This window comes from Danio rerio, chromosome 14 (assembly GCF_052040795.2).
Source record: "Danio rerio strain M-AB ecotype USA chromosome 14, GRCz13ab, whole genome shotgun sequence".
Taxonomy (NCBI): domain Eukaryota; kingdom Metazoa; phylum Chordata; class Actinopteri; order Cypriniformes; family Danionidae; genus Danio; species Danio rerio.
The window spans coordinates 19,168,053-19,185,863 of NC_141034.1; the positions used below are offsets into that span (position 1 = coordinate 19,168,053).

At 35.8% G+C, this 17,811-nt stretch overlaps 1 protein-coding gene across 50 annotated transcripts in view; it reads left to right on the forward strand.

The window, feature by feature from the left end:
- The window catches only part of limch1b (LIM and calponin homology domains 1b), a 207,495-nt gene that overhangs the window by 150,998 nt on the left and 38,686 nt on the right, over positions 1-17,811 (forward strand). For 19 of the 50 annotated variants that reach the window (XR_015507250.1, XR_015507253.1, XR_015507251.1 and 16 more), the window contains one exon: positions 17,205-17,240. The exons of the other annotated variants lie outside the window; for them this stretch is intronic. Coding sequence is in view for 14 of the 19 variants with exons in the window: in XM_087281257.1 (XP_087137383.1) it covers positions 17,205-17,240 (36 nt within the window). In the remaining 5 variants the exon portion in view is untranslated. The remainder of the gene's footprint in view (positions 1-17,204; positions 17,241-17,811) is intronic. 50 annotated transcript variants of the gene reach the window in all.

Sequence of the window (17,811 nt, forward strand, 5' to 3'; positions counted from 1 at the left end):
ACTTACTAACGTCAGACATCCCGAGTTGGGAAAAGTAATTTTCGGGGGATACAGAGTTGATTTGCGGGAGGTAGCGGGAGAGATGAGAGCCTGAAGAGCAATGGGATGAGTTGCGCGCGACGTACCTGAAGAGCTGGGAGAAATGCGGTGGAGAGGGGTGTGCAAAGTGTTTAATGACCGGGCGGGAGACGCGCGATTTCCGGGAGATTATCATTAATTTGCGGGCATCTACTTGGGCATCTGGGAGTCTCTGTGCATTTGCGGGATAAGGTTAACGTTAGTCCCGCAACTTCCGGGAGACTTCTGTAACCTTAAATGTCTGAGAAAGTGCAAACGCGGTCAATTAAAGACATTAATGTTAACATTCCGACTTTAATGGCTGTCAACACTTAATATAATTCAAGCGTACGTTATCACGCGAGTCTATGGACTAACGGTATATGGACGGCCACGAATGAACCAGTTTAAAAAGGCCGCGGTGTTTAAAATAACTAAATTAACGTACACGAATAACAAAAAAATCATATGTTTTAGTCGGGAAGCCTTTTACAAGTAAGCATATGTTCATTTACTCACCAGATATGTTTTAGAAACTCTCCAGAGCGTATGGAAACCGTCCTGTTGCCGTTAGCATCCGGGCAGAGTAGGCTAGGCTGCTCCGGGGATTCCCTCGCTAGTTTGCTTCGAATTAAAGGAGAAGTGTCGATTTTATTTTACAGATAGGTAACAACGCACAAAATGGCATTAAGCGTGACAGAAACGTGTACATTTGATGTTTTTATGCACTATGTATGCGTGAGCATATAAAAACATTCTTGAAAAGAAGTGAATAGTAATGCAGTTAAGCTAGATACACAAACGACCATGAATGAACCGCAGAAGTTTAAAATTGTCACTCCATTCTAAAGTTATTAACTTAACAATATGTTTACAACTGTATTTCCTTAAAGAAAGTCAGTAAAATACCAACATTTAGGTAGTTTGACTCACCAGTTGCTGTTCTAAACCTCAGATGGAAAATGGCGTCTGGAAAATTCTTCAGTGACTGGGGCTGCATGAATTCCCGGATGTTGGAAATAACACCACCAAGTGTTGAAAAGATAACTCCTTGATTTCGCACTGAATAAAATCAATTTTAACTCTTATTATATTCATTTATGAAAATCTAACTCTTTAACGTCAACACTTTACTCTGAAATGCTTCAACACCGAGAATTTAACTCAGATGAATTTGCTGTGTAATATGGGATGAAACCATTTAGAATTGAGTTACAAATAGGCGATAAATCAAGTTAGGGAGGCAGAAATGCCTTATTGATTTTAAATTTATGTGATATATTCAAGTATCACACAAGAAAAAATGCAGTTTGACCACAAATGATTTGCTTTTAAAGTAGCATTCTGACTACTTTACTATTCTTTTAATCAGGGGTACACCAATGTGTGGGCCACTGATATTTATTGGCCAGTATTGGATTACTTTAAAGCTCACTATTAGCAATAATATGAAAAAGGCAGATACTGATTGTATATTAATTATATAGAGTAAATGGACACAAAAAGGTTATATATTCTGTACAAAACATCGGATGTGCACTGTCAGCTGGTTTCCCCAGTGACAACACGTTGCACTGTAAAAAATGCAGGGTTCCACACAATTCATTCATGTTGTCCCAACACAAATTGATTCATTTAACTTGTTTGCATTCATTTTAGTTTGAACGAGCAAAAAAAACAAAAACTTTTTGAGTGTGGCACAAAACCATTAGTTTGGGCTAAAACATCTTGAACATTAAAAGAAACTGACTGCACTTTAGTGATATTTTTCTGGTGCAGCAAAAATTATTATTCACATATAGCAACAGCATTGGTTTTATTTATTAAGTTTGTTAAATAAACATGTTCTATGTAAAATACTAGTTAATGCTGGAAAGATTGAATAGAAAAATCAACTTTGAAGACTGACAAATTGTCCTTTTTTATCTTAACTTGCTTCTTTTAAAATGTTGAACAGTTAAATGTTAGTTGTATCCAAGTAGATAAAATCCAGTGTAGTCTATTTTTTAAATAATTGTGTATCCTAAAAACTCCATCCATGCAATTCAAACAGGCTTGGAATCCCATTTCACGTTGTCTCCAAGTCAAAAATAAAAATAGATGTTGTACTGTTCTGGTGGGATCATATTGTCTTGACTGTTTTACAATTAATGTTGCTTCTTTTCGTTTGAACCCTTTCAGAAGTGTTCTTGGCCACCAAAACATGAGTTTGTTCTTTTGTATAATTTTTGGAATGTTCACTGAAGATCTGAGGAAGAAAATACTTTATTTATGTTCTTTTGCTCGTATATTTGGAGCTTGCTTTCTGGGGAGGTTGAAAGCTTTTCTAGGAAAGCCTGAGCGCTGAAGGGCCTTTTTTGGCACGATTGCTCACCTCTGACTGTCAGGTAGTCCAAGAGCCTGACAAGTTTGGGTTTCAGTCCCACACCATGCGTCTGCTGCTTATAGTGTTTGGGCTTGATTTAGGTCAACATGAATGAGCTTCAATGGTACTCCAAGGAAAGCCTTTGGATCTGGTAGCTCTGATTTACATGGCAGGCTGAGACAGGGTGGTCTCTACTGTGTTTGAGATTGTTTTGTAAAACGCTTCAGCAGATGATCTTCTGGCTTTTTTAGCTGAAAAATGAGGTCTTGTTGCAGTGTTAAAATACCAATTGTGCGGTAAAGATAAATGAGCTTTATAAAAACATTGGGTCAAGTAGAGTCAAGGGATAAATTTATTCACCTGAAAAAACTGACATTTAACCAAGCCAACAATCAGCTATTGCACATCACTAGGCGTCTGTCAGCTTAGTTTGTTTGGTGTGTTTCACAAATTGCTTCTCATCACGCCTACATTGGAGGAAGTTTGTTCAAGTCAACATGAAGAATTGCTATGAGTTAAAGTAAGTGCTCAGGTTGGCTGTTGCACTTGTGTTCAAGAGGGAACATAAAGAATCTGGCTCACATTTTGTCAAATTTCCTAATTATTTTGCAAATAGATTATCAGATTTGACTAGCAAACCCTTTTGTGTTGAGGATAATTACTGTGAAAATGTTATGTGATTGCTGCATTTAAAGCTTGTATGTGTGCAGCACTAGTTCTGGGTTCTCTTTGTGGACCGATTATAAAGATGCTGCCACCTGCAGGTATGAAATGATACATAATCACATGCACTCAACAAGCGCAGTAAGGGTGCTTTCACACCTGTGAATCGATTCAGTTGTTCCGAAACAGAGATTACAATTGTTACATTGTTGCTCTTTGCTCTTGAAGCGGTTCGCTTTTACACTGCAAAGTTTCTAATCGGAACAAAGAGCTAAAACAAGTCACGTGAGAGTAAACTCTACTCACATTGGTCAGAGTGTCAGGGTTTATTTTGCAGCGTCCCGCTAAGCTGTCAGGAGAGGTGGTGGTTTGGTGGTGATTGACAGGGAGTGCGCGCGCGACGTGTCTGAGGAGAGACGCGGTGGGGAGGGGTGAGAAGGGTGCGCGACGATGCCTATTTGAGGACCGGGAGGGAGACACGAGATTACCGGGAGATCATCACTCGTTTGCGGGCTACCGGAGACTCGCGAAACTTCCCGCCATACTCATAATTCTCTCTTCATATAGCCGTAAGCCTATTACATATCCATAAAACACTGTGACATAACCGCGCTCGGATCAGATCGCTTTCTCACTGCAATCGAACCGACCAGGGTTCGTTTCAATCAAGCCGAGACCACCTCACTCAGGTGGTCTCGGAGCAATTTCTTTGGCACGGAACAGAGCGCGTTTGCCCTGTTCACATATGCCAAACGAACTGCGCTAACTGGGCAAACGAGATAGGTTCTGAAACAAAAGTGTAGGTGTGAAAGCACCCTAAAACATTAGCGTTGAAAATACTTGATCAGTGGTTTTGCAGCTATAAAAGCAATTTTGCTTTCAGACACAAAATGAATGGGAGGAAAGTAGGGTGCTGCTAGACATAATGCTCTACTGGGGCACAGGCCCCCATAAAACACATTTATTTTTACCCCAGTATAAATAGCTATACTGGATAATATAAATCGATAAAATTATTATTATTATTAATATCATCAAAAGTATTAATATTTGACAAGTATTACTCTAAGTAAATAACACAGGTGATATGCTAAAATCCTTTAAGAAATTTTTTCTATAAATATTAATTACATATGATAAATCAACACACATAAAAACTAGAATTTGAATTTGAGAATCTTTTGTGTGTGAGGCTAGTTCTGGATTCTCATAGTGGACTGATTATAAAGATGCTGCCTCTTGCAGGTATGAAAAGATACATGCAGGTGCAGAACATATGTTCTCACTTCAGTTGGTTGTCATCCGTTTGTGTGTGTTTACGTGCAGCTTTTTGGTCCAGAAAGAACGTGACACAGCCGACACTAGATGTCTATAGCCAGTTTTCTTTACAACTAGTTTGTTGATGTCAGCTTGTGCCAATGCATTTTCTTGCTTGGTATTAAAAATCTATTGGCTGGATTTACTCAAGAAATGCTATGAAACATTGGAGTTGAAAGGACATGATCAGTGATTTTGCAGCTACATAAGCAATTTCGCTTTCAGACACAAAATGAATGGGAGTAGGGGTGTTGCTAGATGTAAAGTAGAGGTCTGCATTCCCGCGGCTGTCCCGCGGGCGCCGCAGGACCCGACCAGATTTCTGCGGCGCGGGAATAAATTTCCGAATAAATCGCGGGAGCGGTCGGTAACGGGTTTAATTTGGGACGGGAGCGGGCTGTCTAGCAATATCGTGGATATTGCTATGCGAATGAGAGAGAGAGAGAGAGAGAGAGAGAGAGAGAGAGAGAGAGAGAGAGAGCGAGCGAGAGCGAGCTTTGCCTGTGTGTGTGCTTGGTGCTTGTGTGTTTGTGTGTGTGTATGTAGAGAGAGAGAGAGAGAGCTTTCCCAGATAGCAAAATACACTCGGGTCAGTTCCAGCTAGATTCTCGCCTGCCAGAGAATCCGGCTCCGGCTGCCGGACTCCGGATGCTTGTGGACTCACTGCCCGATTCCGGCCCGAATCAATCGGGCCAGATGCGGCGGCCGTAAGCGAGCCCGAGAGTGATGTGCGCTGCGGCCCGGAGCTGGCGCGACTCAGTATTTATATACCTTTATATAAAACCTTTTGGTATTACATTGGTACTTGATACATGGTATTACAAGCCTTTGAGTTGATATAACAGCAAACGCCTGCGTGTCTGCTTGGTGCTTGTGTGTGTGTTAGTGTGCGCGCGCGTATGAGAGAGAGAGATTTGTCTGTGTGTGTGTGCTTGGTGCTGTGTGTGTGTGTTTATACAGACAGCTTGGCAGCTCGGGCAGCGGGACAATAAATTTTTAATATAAGCGGGAGCGGTCGGGTTCGGGCTAAAACCTGGCAGGTGCGGGCGGGAGCGGGATTCAAAATTTAGTCCTGCGCAGATCTCTAATGTAAAGCTCTACTGGGGCACAGACCCCCATCAAACTAATTTAGTTTACCCTAATATAAATAACTATACTGAATAATATCAATAAATAAAATTATTATTAATATTATTAAAAGTATTAATATTATACAAGTATTATTTTAAATAAATAACAGAAGTGATATGCTAAAGTCTTCTAAGAAATCTTTTCTATAAATATTAAATACATATGACAATTCAACACACAAAAATAGAATTAGGCTATCTTTTGTCTGTGAGGCGGACGGGTTTGTTTTTGATTAAACTACATTGCCTTCCCTCTTTACCAGTTTTGATTGGGGCACTGGCAAAGTGGGATTTAGTGATGCAGAGTATTTAGGAGAGTATTTAAATGAGCCTTGCAATGCAGTTACAGGGCTGCACTATCAGGCATCAGATTTGCTGCTGTGGCTGTGTACTTATGTGTCAACTTTTAAAACTACCATGTGTACTTCTGTAAACTTACAAAAAAAGATGTGTAAAATATGGACAAACCACAAAACTGAAAGCTAGAAAAACAACCAAGTACAATATCTTTCTACAATAAATTAGTAAATCTGGCTCACGTTAAGTGTAAATAGGACACAGAAGTAGCTATGTATGCCATTGTTGCAGAATTGTATAGTTCTAGAACAGTCATGCTGGTAATAAATGGCAAAAAACTAAGCAGAAATGAACGTGATGAAATAGGTGATTACATTGTGTCATTGTGATAACAATATAAGATAATGTGTTCTGTAGTTTGCCAAAATAAGGTAGAAGAAGGAAGTTTTCGTTAAGTTTTTTTTTTTTTTTTTTTTGCCTTTATTATGACAGGACAGTGATTAGACAGGAAGCGATATGAGAGAGGGGAATGTAAAAGGGAAAGGTCCTTGAGCTCTTGAGGTGAACTAAGCTCTAGGTGCTGACAATTGCTAGATCTTTGGCTATGGAGCATGAAGTAATGGTATATCCATTTAGAATCCAATTGTATGGTCATGCATTATTTGAAATGCTCTGTTAATTTAGACATTTCATCTAGTTTTGAGGACATTTATAGCGGTGTATCAGCAGCACAATAATATTAAAACCCCACATGTTTTCTGTATAACATTTTCAAGGGATAGCATATCTGTTGAAAACTAAAGACAGATCCTTTTGGCATTCTCTACTTTTGTTAACTTATTGTGGAGGATAGTAGCATCTGTGTGCAAGTCTAAGATGAACTAAGTAAAGCTGATGTTGTGCTGCATCTTCTTTTGTTTAAAGGTAACTGTGTAGTTACTATTGCAGTGAAAATCTGTTTGCTATTTGTACACACATGAACACAGTGCATTGAATGAATTTACGTTTTTGTGAGTTAAACTAGGTTTTTGTGAACTGAGCATTGTATCAGTTGAGGAAATACGTTTTTTTTCTGTAAATTTAAAAAGTCCTATAAAACTTCCATATTTTTACAGAAAATTCCTGGCAACCACTGCCGGTATTTTTCGGTAAATTTAACGGATTTTTTTAACAGTGTAAATAAATTAAAGCTAAATTATGAATGTTGTGTTGATTGAACTAAACAACATTGCATTACCTTTATGTAATTAACTTAAGTTCACTCAAATGAATATTCTTTCTTTAAGGTAACTTAACTCGGTTACGTGGAACCTGTTGACATAAAAAAGTTAATTAAAGCCAACATATCATTTTTCTGAGTGTAGATAACTCCTTATCCAAATGAACAAAATGGCATTGATCAGACAGGTATGATTTAAACATTCTTTGTGCTTATCCCTGTGTGCCAGTGTAATTCTGTAACCGATCTATAAGTAAGATCTGCTTTTTTAAGATTAAGTATTACAGTATTTATTATATTATTTAAATTATATATTTTTGTCCTGAGATGGGTTGCAGCTGGAAGGGCATCCGGTGCGTAAAAACGGGGATAACCTGGATAAGTTGGCGGTTCATTTTGCTGCAGCGACCCCGGATTTATAAAGGGACTAAGCCGAAAAGAAAATGAATGAATGAATATTATATATTTAAATTAGAAATTTTAAAGTTAAGGAAAACTAAAAATGCAACCAGGTTTAGAATGATATCCTGAAATTAATACTATTTAAACTATACAAAAATGGTTTAATAAATGCATTTGTATCATAAGTGAAATATTAGTTATATTAATTTATAATAAAAAATACATAATATTAGTTTAAAGTGATAAAGCAGACTAGCATTTATTGCTAGAGCTGACTAGCACTCATTGTAAGCTCCAGTGAGCAGATACTAAATATTTGTTTCACCCTAATCTTTACACAAATCAGGCCTTAATTCACTCTAGAATAAACTGTTATGCCTGGAATTAGAATTTGACAATTATTATCCGAAATATTTATAATTTATTATCCTAGCGATTATACCTTTTATAAATCCAAGAAAGACAGCATTATGTTCACAATGTCCATTGTATGCTGAGCATTAGACATATACTCTTCCCATACATCAACACAAACACATGGAGGAACTGCTCTAAATGTTGTTCTGAGTACTTTCCCATTGTGTTTATGAAAATAGTCTCTGACAGGCACACAAGGAACAGCGACCCACCCAGAGGAAGACGGGGAATGTGCAGGTTTCCTGTGTTCAGCCGTGAACTGGGCTGAACTGAGCTTGGCACTGACAGGACTAAGTTAGTACATGTAGCTACAGGAGAACAAGATAACACCAGAAGAAAGAGGTGTTGACTGTTCATTAATATACAGTACAGTACACTCAGGTATTAATTCACTTGAGGGCTATTTATTTTGAATTCAACTGTATTTACAAGGGAACATCATGACGTGTTCACTTATTTTACCCACTGTACCTAAAAAATCCAATAAAAATATATGTTTGGAAAAAGAACTTCTCACATGTATGCAAAGTAATGCCATGTTTATTAATTTCAAGTGGTCTGACATCAGTTCAGTGTCAAGTGAATTTATTAGCAGAGCTGATTTCACATACATGACCATTATTGACAGTTCCACACTGTTGAACCAGTGTGGGTTTAAGGATGGATAAGCCACAAAGCTACTGCAGTTAGGGAAACAGTCTTGAGTTGTAAGCTAACTCATTGTACTACAGTATGAATAGAAATTTAACGTACAGTAGATTCATCACCCTTTATCTGAGCATCGTGATTGGTCTGACCGAAACACCAACTAAATATTAGAGACGTTTTTGTTGATATTAGTGATATTACTGTATTTTTTTTAAAGAATTGTTCCATAACTTGCTTGGTACTTATATGACAGCATTCCACACAGGACTGATTTTTTTTATTTTTAAAACAACACAGTGAACGATACATACTGTAATGCATGGTTTTTAACACAATATTGTTATATCCTAAATTATGCTCTTTTTTCTACACTAAACATACAATTAAGGTTACACAGAAACAAATAAAAAGATTAATAAAGCATGAATAATTGAAAACAAATAGTTGATTCCAAATAGTTGCTTTATGACTTGTTAGTCAAATATTGTTTATAATACACTGTATAATATATAGTTGTGGGCAGCACAGTGCCGCAGTGGGTAGCACTCTCGCCTCACAGCAAGAAGGTCGCTGGTTCAAGCCTGGCAGGGCCAGTTGGCATTTCTGTGTGGAGTTTGCATGCTCTCCCCATGTTGGCGTGGGTTTCCTCTGGGTGCTCCGGTTTCCCCCACAAGTCCAAAGACATGCGATATAGATGAATTGGGTAACCTAAATTGTCCGTAGTGTATGTGTGTGAATGGAAGTGTATGGGTGTTTCCCAGTTGATAAAAAACTAGTTTAGATTTGTCGGGTTTTGCACCATATGGCCTATTAGAATAGGACATGTGTTTGGTTAGCCTATAACTCAGTATTTTCAGCACACTTCATTATTATTTCTAATTTATTCGATTGCTGGAAATTAGAACTGAATTTAGAAATAGTTTTAAAACAAATCTTTACGCTTAACAAACTAAATAAAAAATATGTAGGCTGATAGATGTCTTTAGTTGAGTGAGTTTCCACCATTTCCTTTCCCCCTAAAGTAAAGGAGAATGTAAAGAAGCCGAATGGAGGAGGCTCGTTCTTTATCCTCGTGCAGTGGATGGTCTGTTTAACTGTTTTCTCACTAGGAAGGGTTCAGTTTTTCCACTTACAAAGTCTGCCATGTAAATAGCAAAATTTTCTCTTTTAAAGGGAATAGGAGATGAGACTCTGATTGGTTTAATGCATGTTAAGCTCATAACTCATTAAGATAATAAGCACAACCCTGTTAGACCATGGGCCAGGGCGATATATTTTATATCCTTAAAATAGCAAAATTGGATTTGAACATACCCTTAATGCTTTTGCACCATGTAAATGTTTTTGAAAGATATAGTTCACTCATAAAGGCTGTATTTTTAATTGTCAAAATTATGAATTGTAAATTAAAATATGGTTTGTGTGTTCAAGAAATCATCTAATATGCAAATGTGTTGCAGAAGAAGCATTACTTATTATTATCATCAGATTAATATTTTTGAAAACTGTGATGCATTATATTCCAAGATTCATTGAGAAACTGCATTTAATTTAATTAAAGAAAACAAATGAAAAGAAAATGAAAAGCATACTGAGCTCAGTCTTTTGGACATTATTGTACCTTCTATGCTAAAAGCAAGAATTTGATCATTTTTCTTTGGAGTTTCTTTTAAAGTGGTGTTCTTGCTACTAAAAACTGCTCCAGGATAGCTTAAAGAAGAACACTATCATTATCACTTGCAACCTAATCTTTTGGCATCTTGTAAACAAATGGTGTTATGACATCCAAGCTGTCTCAAAAGATGACTTCTCCTCCTTGAACTGAAAAACACAGTGTTAAGAGCGAGCAGACAGGAAATTCACTGATTGTGTTGAACGTCCTGTTGAGAATTACAGCTTTCTCCTGTTTTTTTTTTTTTTTTTTTTACTTGAATGTGACATAAAAAGTAAACATAAGAAATGCATGCCCCTGTTAAATGATATATTTTGGCCTAAGGGAGATATTAGTTAACAGACAAGCCAAAAATGCAAGCGGTGACTTGTTTTAACATTTCTCCCATGCTTTGTTTTTGACTCTTTAAACTCATGAAGTTATTGTGTGGCTAGTCTTGCATATAGCCAGACCTCATACTGACAGCTAAAGTTCTGGAAACATTGGCCATTTTGAATTAGGGCTGAATAAACAATATTATATCAATTCAATTTCTGTTAATGACAATGATAAGCTCTGGACTTTTTTACTGAATCTAGGAGCCAATCACACAGCAGAAATATGCAACAATGGGAATCTAAAAAGGTGTTGTTTTTGGAGAATTTTCTGTTGTCAAAAATAATCAGCCACCGAAAATAGGTTATGCTATTAAAATGCACCCTCTAATTTTTGTGACTTCAGTCAGTTGGGGTACTGTTTTAAATATGCAAGCATCAACAACTGATATTGAAATATATACTGTATATAGTTATTGTTCAATATGGGAAACAATTAATCGAGAATGTATTTTTGCCATATCGCTCAGCCCTACTTTTACTGGTCAAGGAGCCAAGGACCCATAATGCTATTTGACTGAGAGAATAACCAATCAATCACATTTTGTTTTGTGCTGCATCTTGTTTAGGGGTGTGGAAATGACAACCGTGCATCATTCATTAATGAACATCTTTAAAAGTTTACAACAACGACACATCAATCTGTCATCAAAAGATGTAAGAAAATCAGTACGACATGCACTGTATGTCGACTTTGTTCTGAGATTCATCCATTATTTTAGTGACTCATTTCTACCTAATGATCATGCAGACTGAGATCACAAAGTGAATGTTTTCTTTGTTCTCTGAAAGCTATTTTTTGGGTTGTATTTGTGAGTATCTACAATTTAAAATACACTTTACTGTTTTGAGCGATGTTTTTCTCTTAAGGCAAAAGTATCAAACTCATTTCCTGGAGGGTCACAGCTCTGCACAATTTTGCGCCAACCCTATAAAACACAGCTGATCCAACTAATCAACGCATTCATAACTACTAACTACTAGATCAGCTGTGTTTGATTAAGGTTGGAGCAAAACTGTGCAGAGTTGCAGCCCTCCAGGAATTGAGATCGAGTATGTCTTAAGGTGATGAGAATATAAATATATACGTGTTTTGGGACATCAGGTTGAAGCATTTATGCAGTAATTATTGCATACTTTTTAGAATCCAGTGTTCATGTCAAGTATACAGTTGAAGTCAGAATTATTAGCCCCCCTGAATTATTAGCCCCACTCTTTCCAGAAGGAAAAATATTATCAGACATGCTGTGAAAACTTCTTTGATCTGTTTAACATCATTTGGGAAATATTTAAAAAGAAAAAATTTTTTTAAAGGGGGGCTAATAATTCTGACTTCAACTGTATTATAAATGTTCTTCGTGACAAAGTTATCCGGCAATTATGCAGTAAGTTAATCACTATATAAATAATGTCTCAGAGGACTTTTTATTAAAACACCCAGAGATTTAAACTGGAATTTTAAGAATCCTGCATGTAATATAGGTCTATTAATTATCACTGTCATCAATGTAAACATCCCAGCTTTTCTATCTCATCAGACTTTTTTGGGAACTGGTTAAGATCACTCCATGCTCATTTAGCTACAGGTCCATGGGCTGTGCTTGGCGTGACTTATGAGGCTGAGATTTTTGTGCCTAGAATACAGTAGAAACCTTCATATCGGTATCATATTTGCATACAAAAATTATATGACAAAAAGTTGTGAAACAATTGTTTTGTATGTTTCTTCAACTTATACAAAGTCCCTTTAAGGCAAGTCAATTCACTCAGCGGCAATCTTTGAAACACCTCTTGGGCAGTATGCTCAGGCATTCTGTTTGAATCGGAAAACATCAAATTCTCCAAAATTGATTGCCAAGCTCACTATAAAATTTCTTATTCGAGAACAACACTAAAATTAAAAAACAACTGTCTCTTTAGTTTAATTTCTAAACGTTTGAGTAACACAAAATCTGCAGAAATTCACATCTGGTCTCAGCCTCTCCCCTGGCGAATCGACCATTTATATCAATTGCTAATTGGCTCCTGTATTAGAAGTCGGGGCTTCATTCACCAAATTGACCCTTAGACTTTTCCTCATTCAAAACTATACAAGTGACATGTCTTATGTAGTTTTTGACTTATATTAGTAAGTTAGTTGTTTTTTTTAAATAATTTACACACTTTTTTTGTCATTTCCACTGATGTAAGCTGAGACGAGTAGAAAAGTTAACCTGATTCAACCTAAAATATTAAGACAGCAATAATTTTTTTTAAAGTTTACTTTTTAGTTTGGGTTCCATTATTTTGTAGACATTTCATTATATTCAAAATAGCTGTAATAGTTTTACATAAAAATGAATAAAAGTATTACAACACTGTAAAAATCAATTATTTACTTTACTTTACTTTAAAAAGTGAGTAAACTCATTCTAACTGTTTAGTTGAGTTAATTTTCACTTTCGTCAATTGTTGAAGATTTGCTCTTCAGTGTTTGGACTTTGCATTGAAATGAAACCACACTGAGCTGAACTAAACTGAACTCTGAAAACTGGACTGACACAGTTTCAATTTACTAGAATTTTTATGTTAAGCTGCTTTGACACAATCTACATTGTAAAAGCGCTATAGAAATAAACTTGAATTGAATTCATTTGGCTCATTTAGTTAATTTACTCATTGTTTTAGTAAAGTTAACTTATCACTTTTTACAGTATACTTTGGACATAACTCCTTCAAAATTCTTAAATGATTATACAAACCTTAATACAATCCATTAATTATTTCATTCTTATTTCAAAACACTCACTGTATCAACTTTTACCTTTTTAAATATGACTTCATTTCCAGTTAAGATGAAATAAAAGTGTTCTTCTGTCCTAAAAAGGCATACAGCTATGCAATAATACTACAGCTTGACTGAAAGAGAGCGAGAGAGAGAGCTTTCCAGTCAGTGAATAGATAAGGTAGACAGTAAGAAGAGATAGTGTTTGTTTGTTCTGCAATAGTGCTGTTTCATTGCTGTATGCTCTGTGGGTTGCTTTGATATATGTGTCTGTATATTGAAACCCTGATGAAGGCGAGTTAGCCGCAATGCATTAATACACATGTTTATTGTTTTTAATGTTAAAAACCATGTGAATAACTTTAATAATTCTTCATTTAACTTTAACAATATTTTCAAGTGCCGTAGGCTGACAATTTTTACAAAATTTGTGTTTGTAGATATCTGGCTTAATAGAGAGTCTAGAAAGAATACACTGAAGCATTTTCGCTTCAAAGGTATACAATAATACAATAAAGACTCAAGGCTTATCTCCACCATGATCCCTCGATAAACAGAGTTGCGTCCAACTTAAGCTCTTGTTTTGTTTTTTCTGTGGAGTCTCTCAGATCTAGTTATGTTTCCTTTGGTCTCTTCTGCTGGACGGATTTGCAGCAAACCCGACTCATATTTACATTTATACGGAATACTTTGGGCTTTATAATTGACTTGTTGTTTGGGTGGCCTGTATTTTTGGTGTCTGTGTGTTTCTTGTGGTGAGACCGCAGGCCACACTTTCGCTGACACAAAGCTCAGTGCTTTAAAAGCTGAGCCCATCAGTCCTGATGAGGTTTGAGAGTGTTGGCTGGCTTTCTCTTTGATGATTCACCTTTTTGTTGTTCTTTCTCATCTTCTTTAAGACTCTTTATGACTTTATGATAAGTGGTAGATTCAACACCGTTTTATTGGAAATAAGGGCTTCAGCCTACATTTTTGTGTAACTGCCAAAACCTACTTAAACATACATTTGACTGCAGTTTTTAGGTAAAAAGATCACTAGTGCAGTATGATGCCAACAACTTTTGTTCATTTTCACTTTAATGGTATTTTCAGATATATATTATACATTAATAAAGAATAATTTTCATGCAGTTCTTTGCACACCACCAAATAAATACGATTTGTAACTGAATATATTTGCCTCACCTAATCTGGTATGGTCAGTTTGCTCGGTAGCTCACTTGTACAGTGTTGTGCTTTTGAAACAATATTGGCTGGTCTAGCTGATTTGTATGACAAGGCCTGCTATTTTGTGGTCATGTACAAGAAGAATGTGTATTTGAAACATTAAATAAACAGTAACAGTACATTAAATAAACAGTAAATGTAAACAGACCCCTTTAGTGGTTTTGTCGTCTGAAATGTGCAACGAAACATACCCAGAGCAACATATTTTAGGTTTCACAAAAGTGTGAGACACGTATTTCTATTTAAAGGGAGGTACAGTAGATGAACAATGCAATTTTAAGTATTATTTGATGTCTTCTTCTTTCTGTGAATGTGTATTTTATATTTCGTCACCTTAGAATTATAAGGTTCTAGCTGACATTTTTGTCAAAATTGAGTTATTCACATATTCTCATGAAATAACAACTTGTTTACATTATGTGATGTTTTTGAATAAGTTGTTTACATTTTAAGTCTTTTTATTTAAAAAAACAAAAAAAGGTTCAATCAGGATCAGCTTTCCTTGTCATTTCGCTGGATTGCTCCATTGACAGTGGGAAAAATTAAAAAGGAACACAAAATCTCTAAAGTCAACTAAAATCACTAAAGTCGACTAAATAATTTTACACTACACAAAATTGAAAAGAAACCTGAAACTAAAAAGATGTGTGTGGAAATGTGATGATTAAGAAGCATTTTTTGACATTGAGATAAAATGTTAAATTTGACATTGTTGAAAAAGAAACAGTTATCAAAAATGTATATATTAAATGTGAAATATTTTTATTTGTGTATTTATAGTCAGTGAAACATGTTTCAGTGTTAATTAAACTCATTTGCTCATTGTCTCTTTTAAAGTCTTTTAATTCGATTTAAAGCCTTGAAGGGCAAATACTTAATTTATGGGACATAATTCGATATATGAAGTTCATATAAAGGGTAAAATTCAATAAACATTACCATATTAATAACATAAAATTAACAGCTGCACTTATTTATAAAATATTCAACACAGCCTTGTTTGCTTAATTTGAACAAGAAAAAATATTTATCCTTAAACATGAAATATAATTAAAAGGTTTTGTCTGCATTTGCCCTGTTTTTTCCCCCTTTTTCAAATGTAATACCATTTTGATAATTTACATTAAGAGTATTTATAGAACTGTTATTGTTTTGCTATTTGGAATGCCAAAACTTTAAAGCTCAATATCTCAGAACCATTTTTTGATTTTGATATTATTATGAGCCTATTATCAAGATATTACATGTTTATAAGCACTTATAAGGTACAAACTTATTCATTTATACATTCATTCATTTTTTTTTCCGGCTTAGTCCCTTTATTAATCTGGGGTCGCCACAGTGGAATGAACCGCCAACTTATCCAGCGTATGTTTTATGCAGCGGATACCCTTCAAGCCGCAACCCATCTCTGGGCAACATCCATAAACACTCATTCACACTCATACACTACGGACAATTTAGCCTACCCAATTCACACGTACCGCATGTCTTTGGACTGTGGGGGAACCAGAGCACCCAGAGGAAACCCACGCAAACGCAGGGAGAACATGCAAACTCCACACAGAAACGCCAACTGAACCAGCCGAGGGTCGAACCAGTGACTTTTCTGCTGTGAGGCGACAGCACTACCTGCTGCGCTCCTACGTCACCCAGTACAAACTTATTCTACATTCCTAATCCTACCCTAAATCTAACCCCAACTACTACCTTATTAACTATTAATAGGCAGCTAATTAGTCATTCAGTGAGCTAAAAGTCTTATTAATGGTTTGTTAAAAGTGAACTCTACATTATAATAAAGTATGGCCACATTTTGTATTACATGCTTGTTTAAAACCATGCATACTTTCCAAATAAAAGTGTTTTACTGTACTGCATGACAAAAGCTTACTTACTGACTTTATTATTTTTCTTTGGATCTTCTTATGAAGTAGGATCCCTATAAAACAAGCCAAGATAACTTTAAGAAGAATATACCTGTAGAAAGAGAGCTTTTATCACTTGTACCTTTATCTTTTGGCATCTGTCAAACACATGGTGTTATGGTATCCAATAGATGTCTTAAAAGATCACATCTTCCTTCTTCAACAGTATAACATGGTGGTAAGAGTAAAATGACAGGAAGTTTCATGATTATGTTATCTGTCTTGTATAACTGTAAAACTTTCAACTTTTGAAGAAAGCATGTGAGAAATTCAAACACACAAGATAAATAAAAGTCATTTTTAAGTAATTAAATCTTTTAAATTTAAGTTTCAGGGCACTTAGTTTAAGAATAGGCTATATGTGATGTAGGTAACTTTTTTAAAGAATGAGTTTACGGAGATTAAGGAAAGATTAATGAAATGATCTGTCAGTGCAAGAAACTAAACTTTCATTAGAGCGGAAATGCCCAAACTAGGGCTCACAGGCCAAAGTTGGCCCACAGTAACCTTTGATTTGGCCCATTCTGAGAAAAAAGGTGTATATATAAAGCCATTACTACAACTGTAAACTCCAAATTCTGAGGGAAAAGTCAGATTTGCAGAAAATGACATTGAAATTTTTTTTCTTCACAATTTCTTCATCATCTAAGCTTGAATAAATATTTCGGTCATTAGTTCCCTTATAAATCACTGTGTTTGTGCTTTTTTGTCTCGCCTGTTGTAGATTCAGCCGTTCATCTAGTGTGTTTGATGATCCAGAGTAAGTCTCTTTTGCTTTGTGAAAAACCCTCTTATGGGATGCCCTTTTTCCACACACAGCGTCTAATGTCTGCATGTGCATTCAGCACTTACAATATTGAGGAATTTCACTGTAATGTGGCTGTATTGCTTATCGAGTGGGATGCTATCACAACGTAACCCTTTACACCACAAATTTAAGACACACTTTAAAACCTTTTTGTCCCTTTGTTGCTTATGTTTTCTAAAATAACTGCACTTGAGGTATCAAGTTGTACTTAAATATACTACATTAATTAACACAAGCATGCTTCTTATATAATCGAAACGATTTACAATATCTATAATAATAATAAAAATTTGGTGGTTGTTTTTAAATGTCTTTCTCTATATGTTCTCCGTTCTGGCCTTCTGTCTTTGGATGCATGGCTTATGGGCAGCAAATTCAACCTAATTACACTGTAAATGCTCACTTTGACTCACTGGTCGTGCTTTTTAAGTGGTTACTTAATAAAGACTGCACCTACTGTTTAATTTGACTAATATTATCTTGCCTTAATTGTTTAAATGACAATTAATTGAATGAGTTGTAA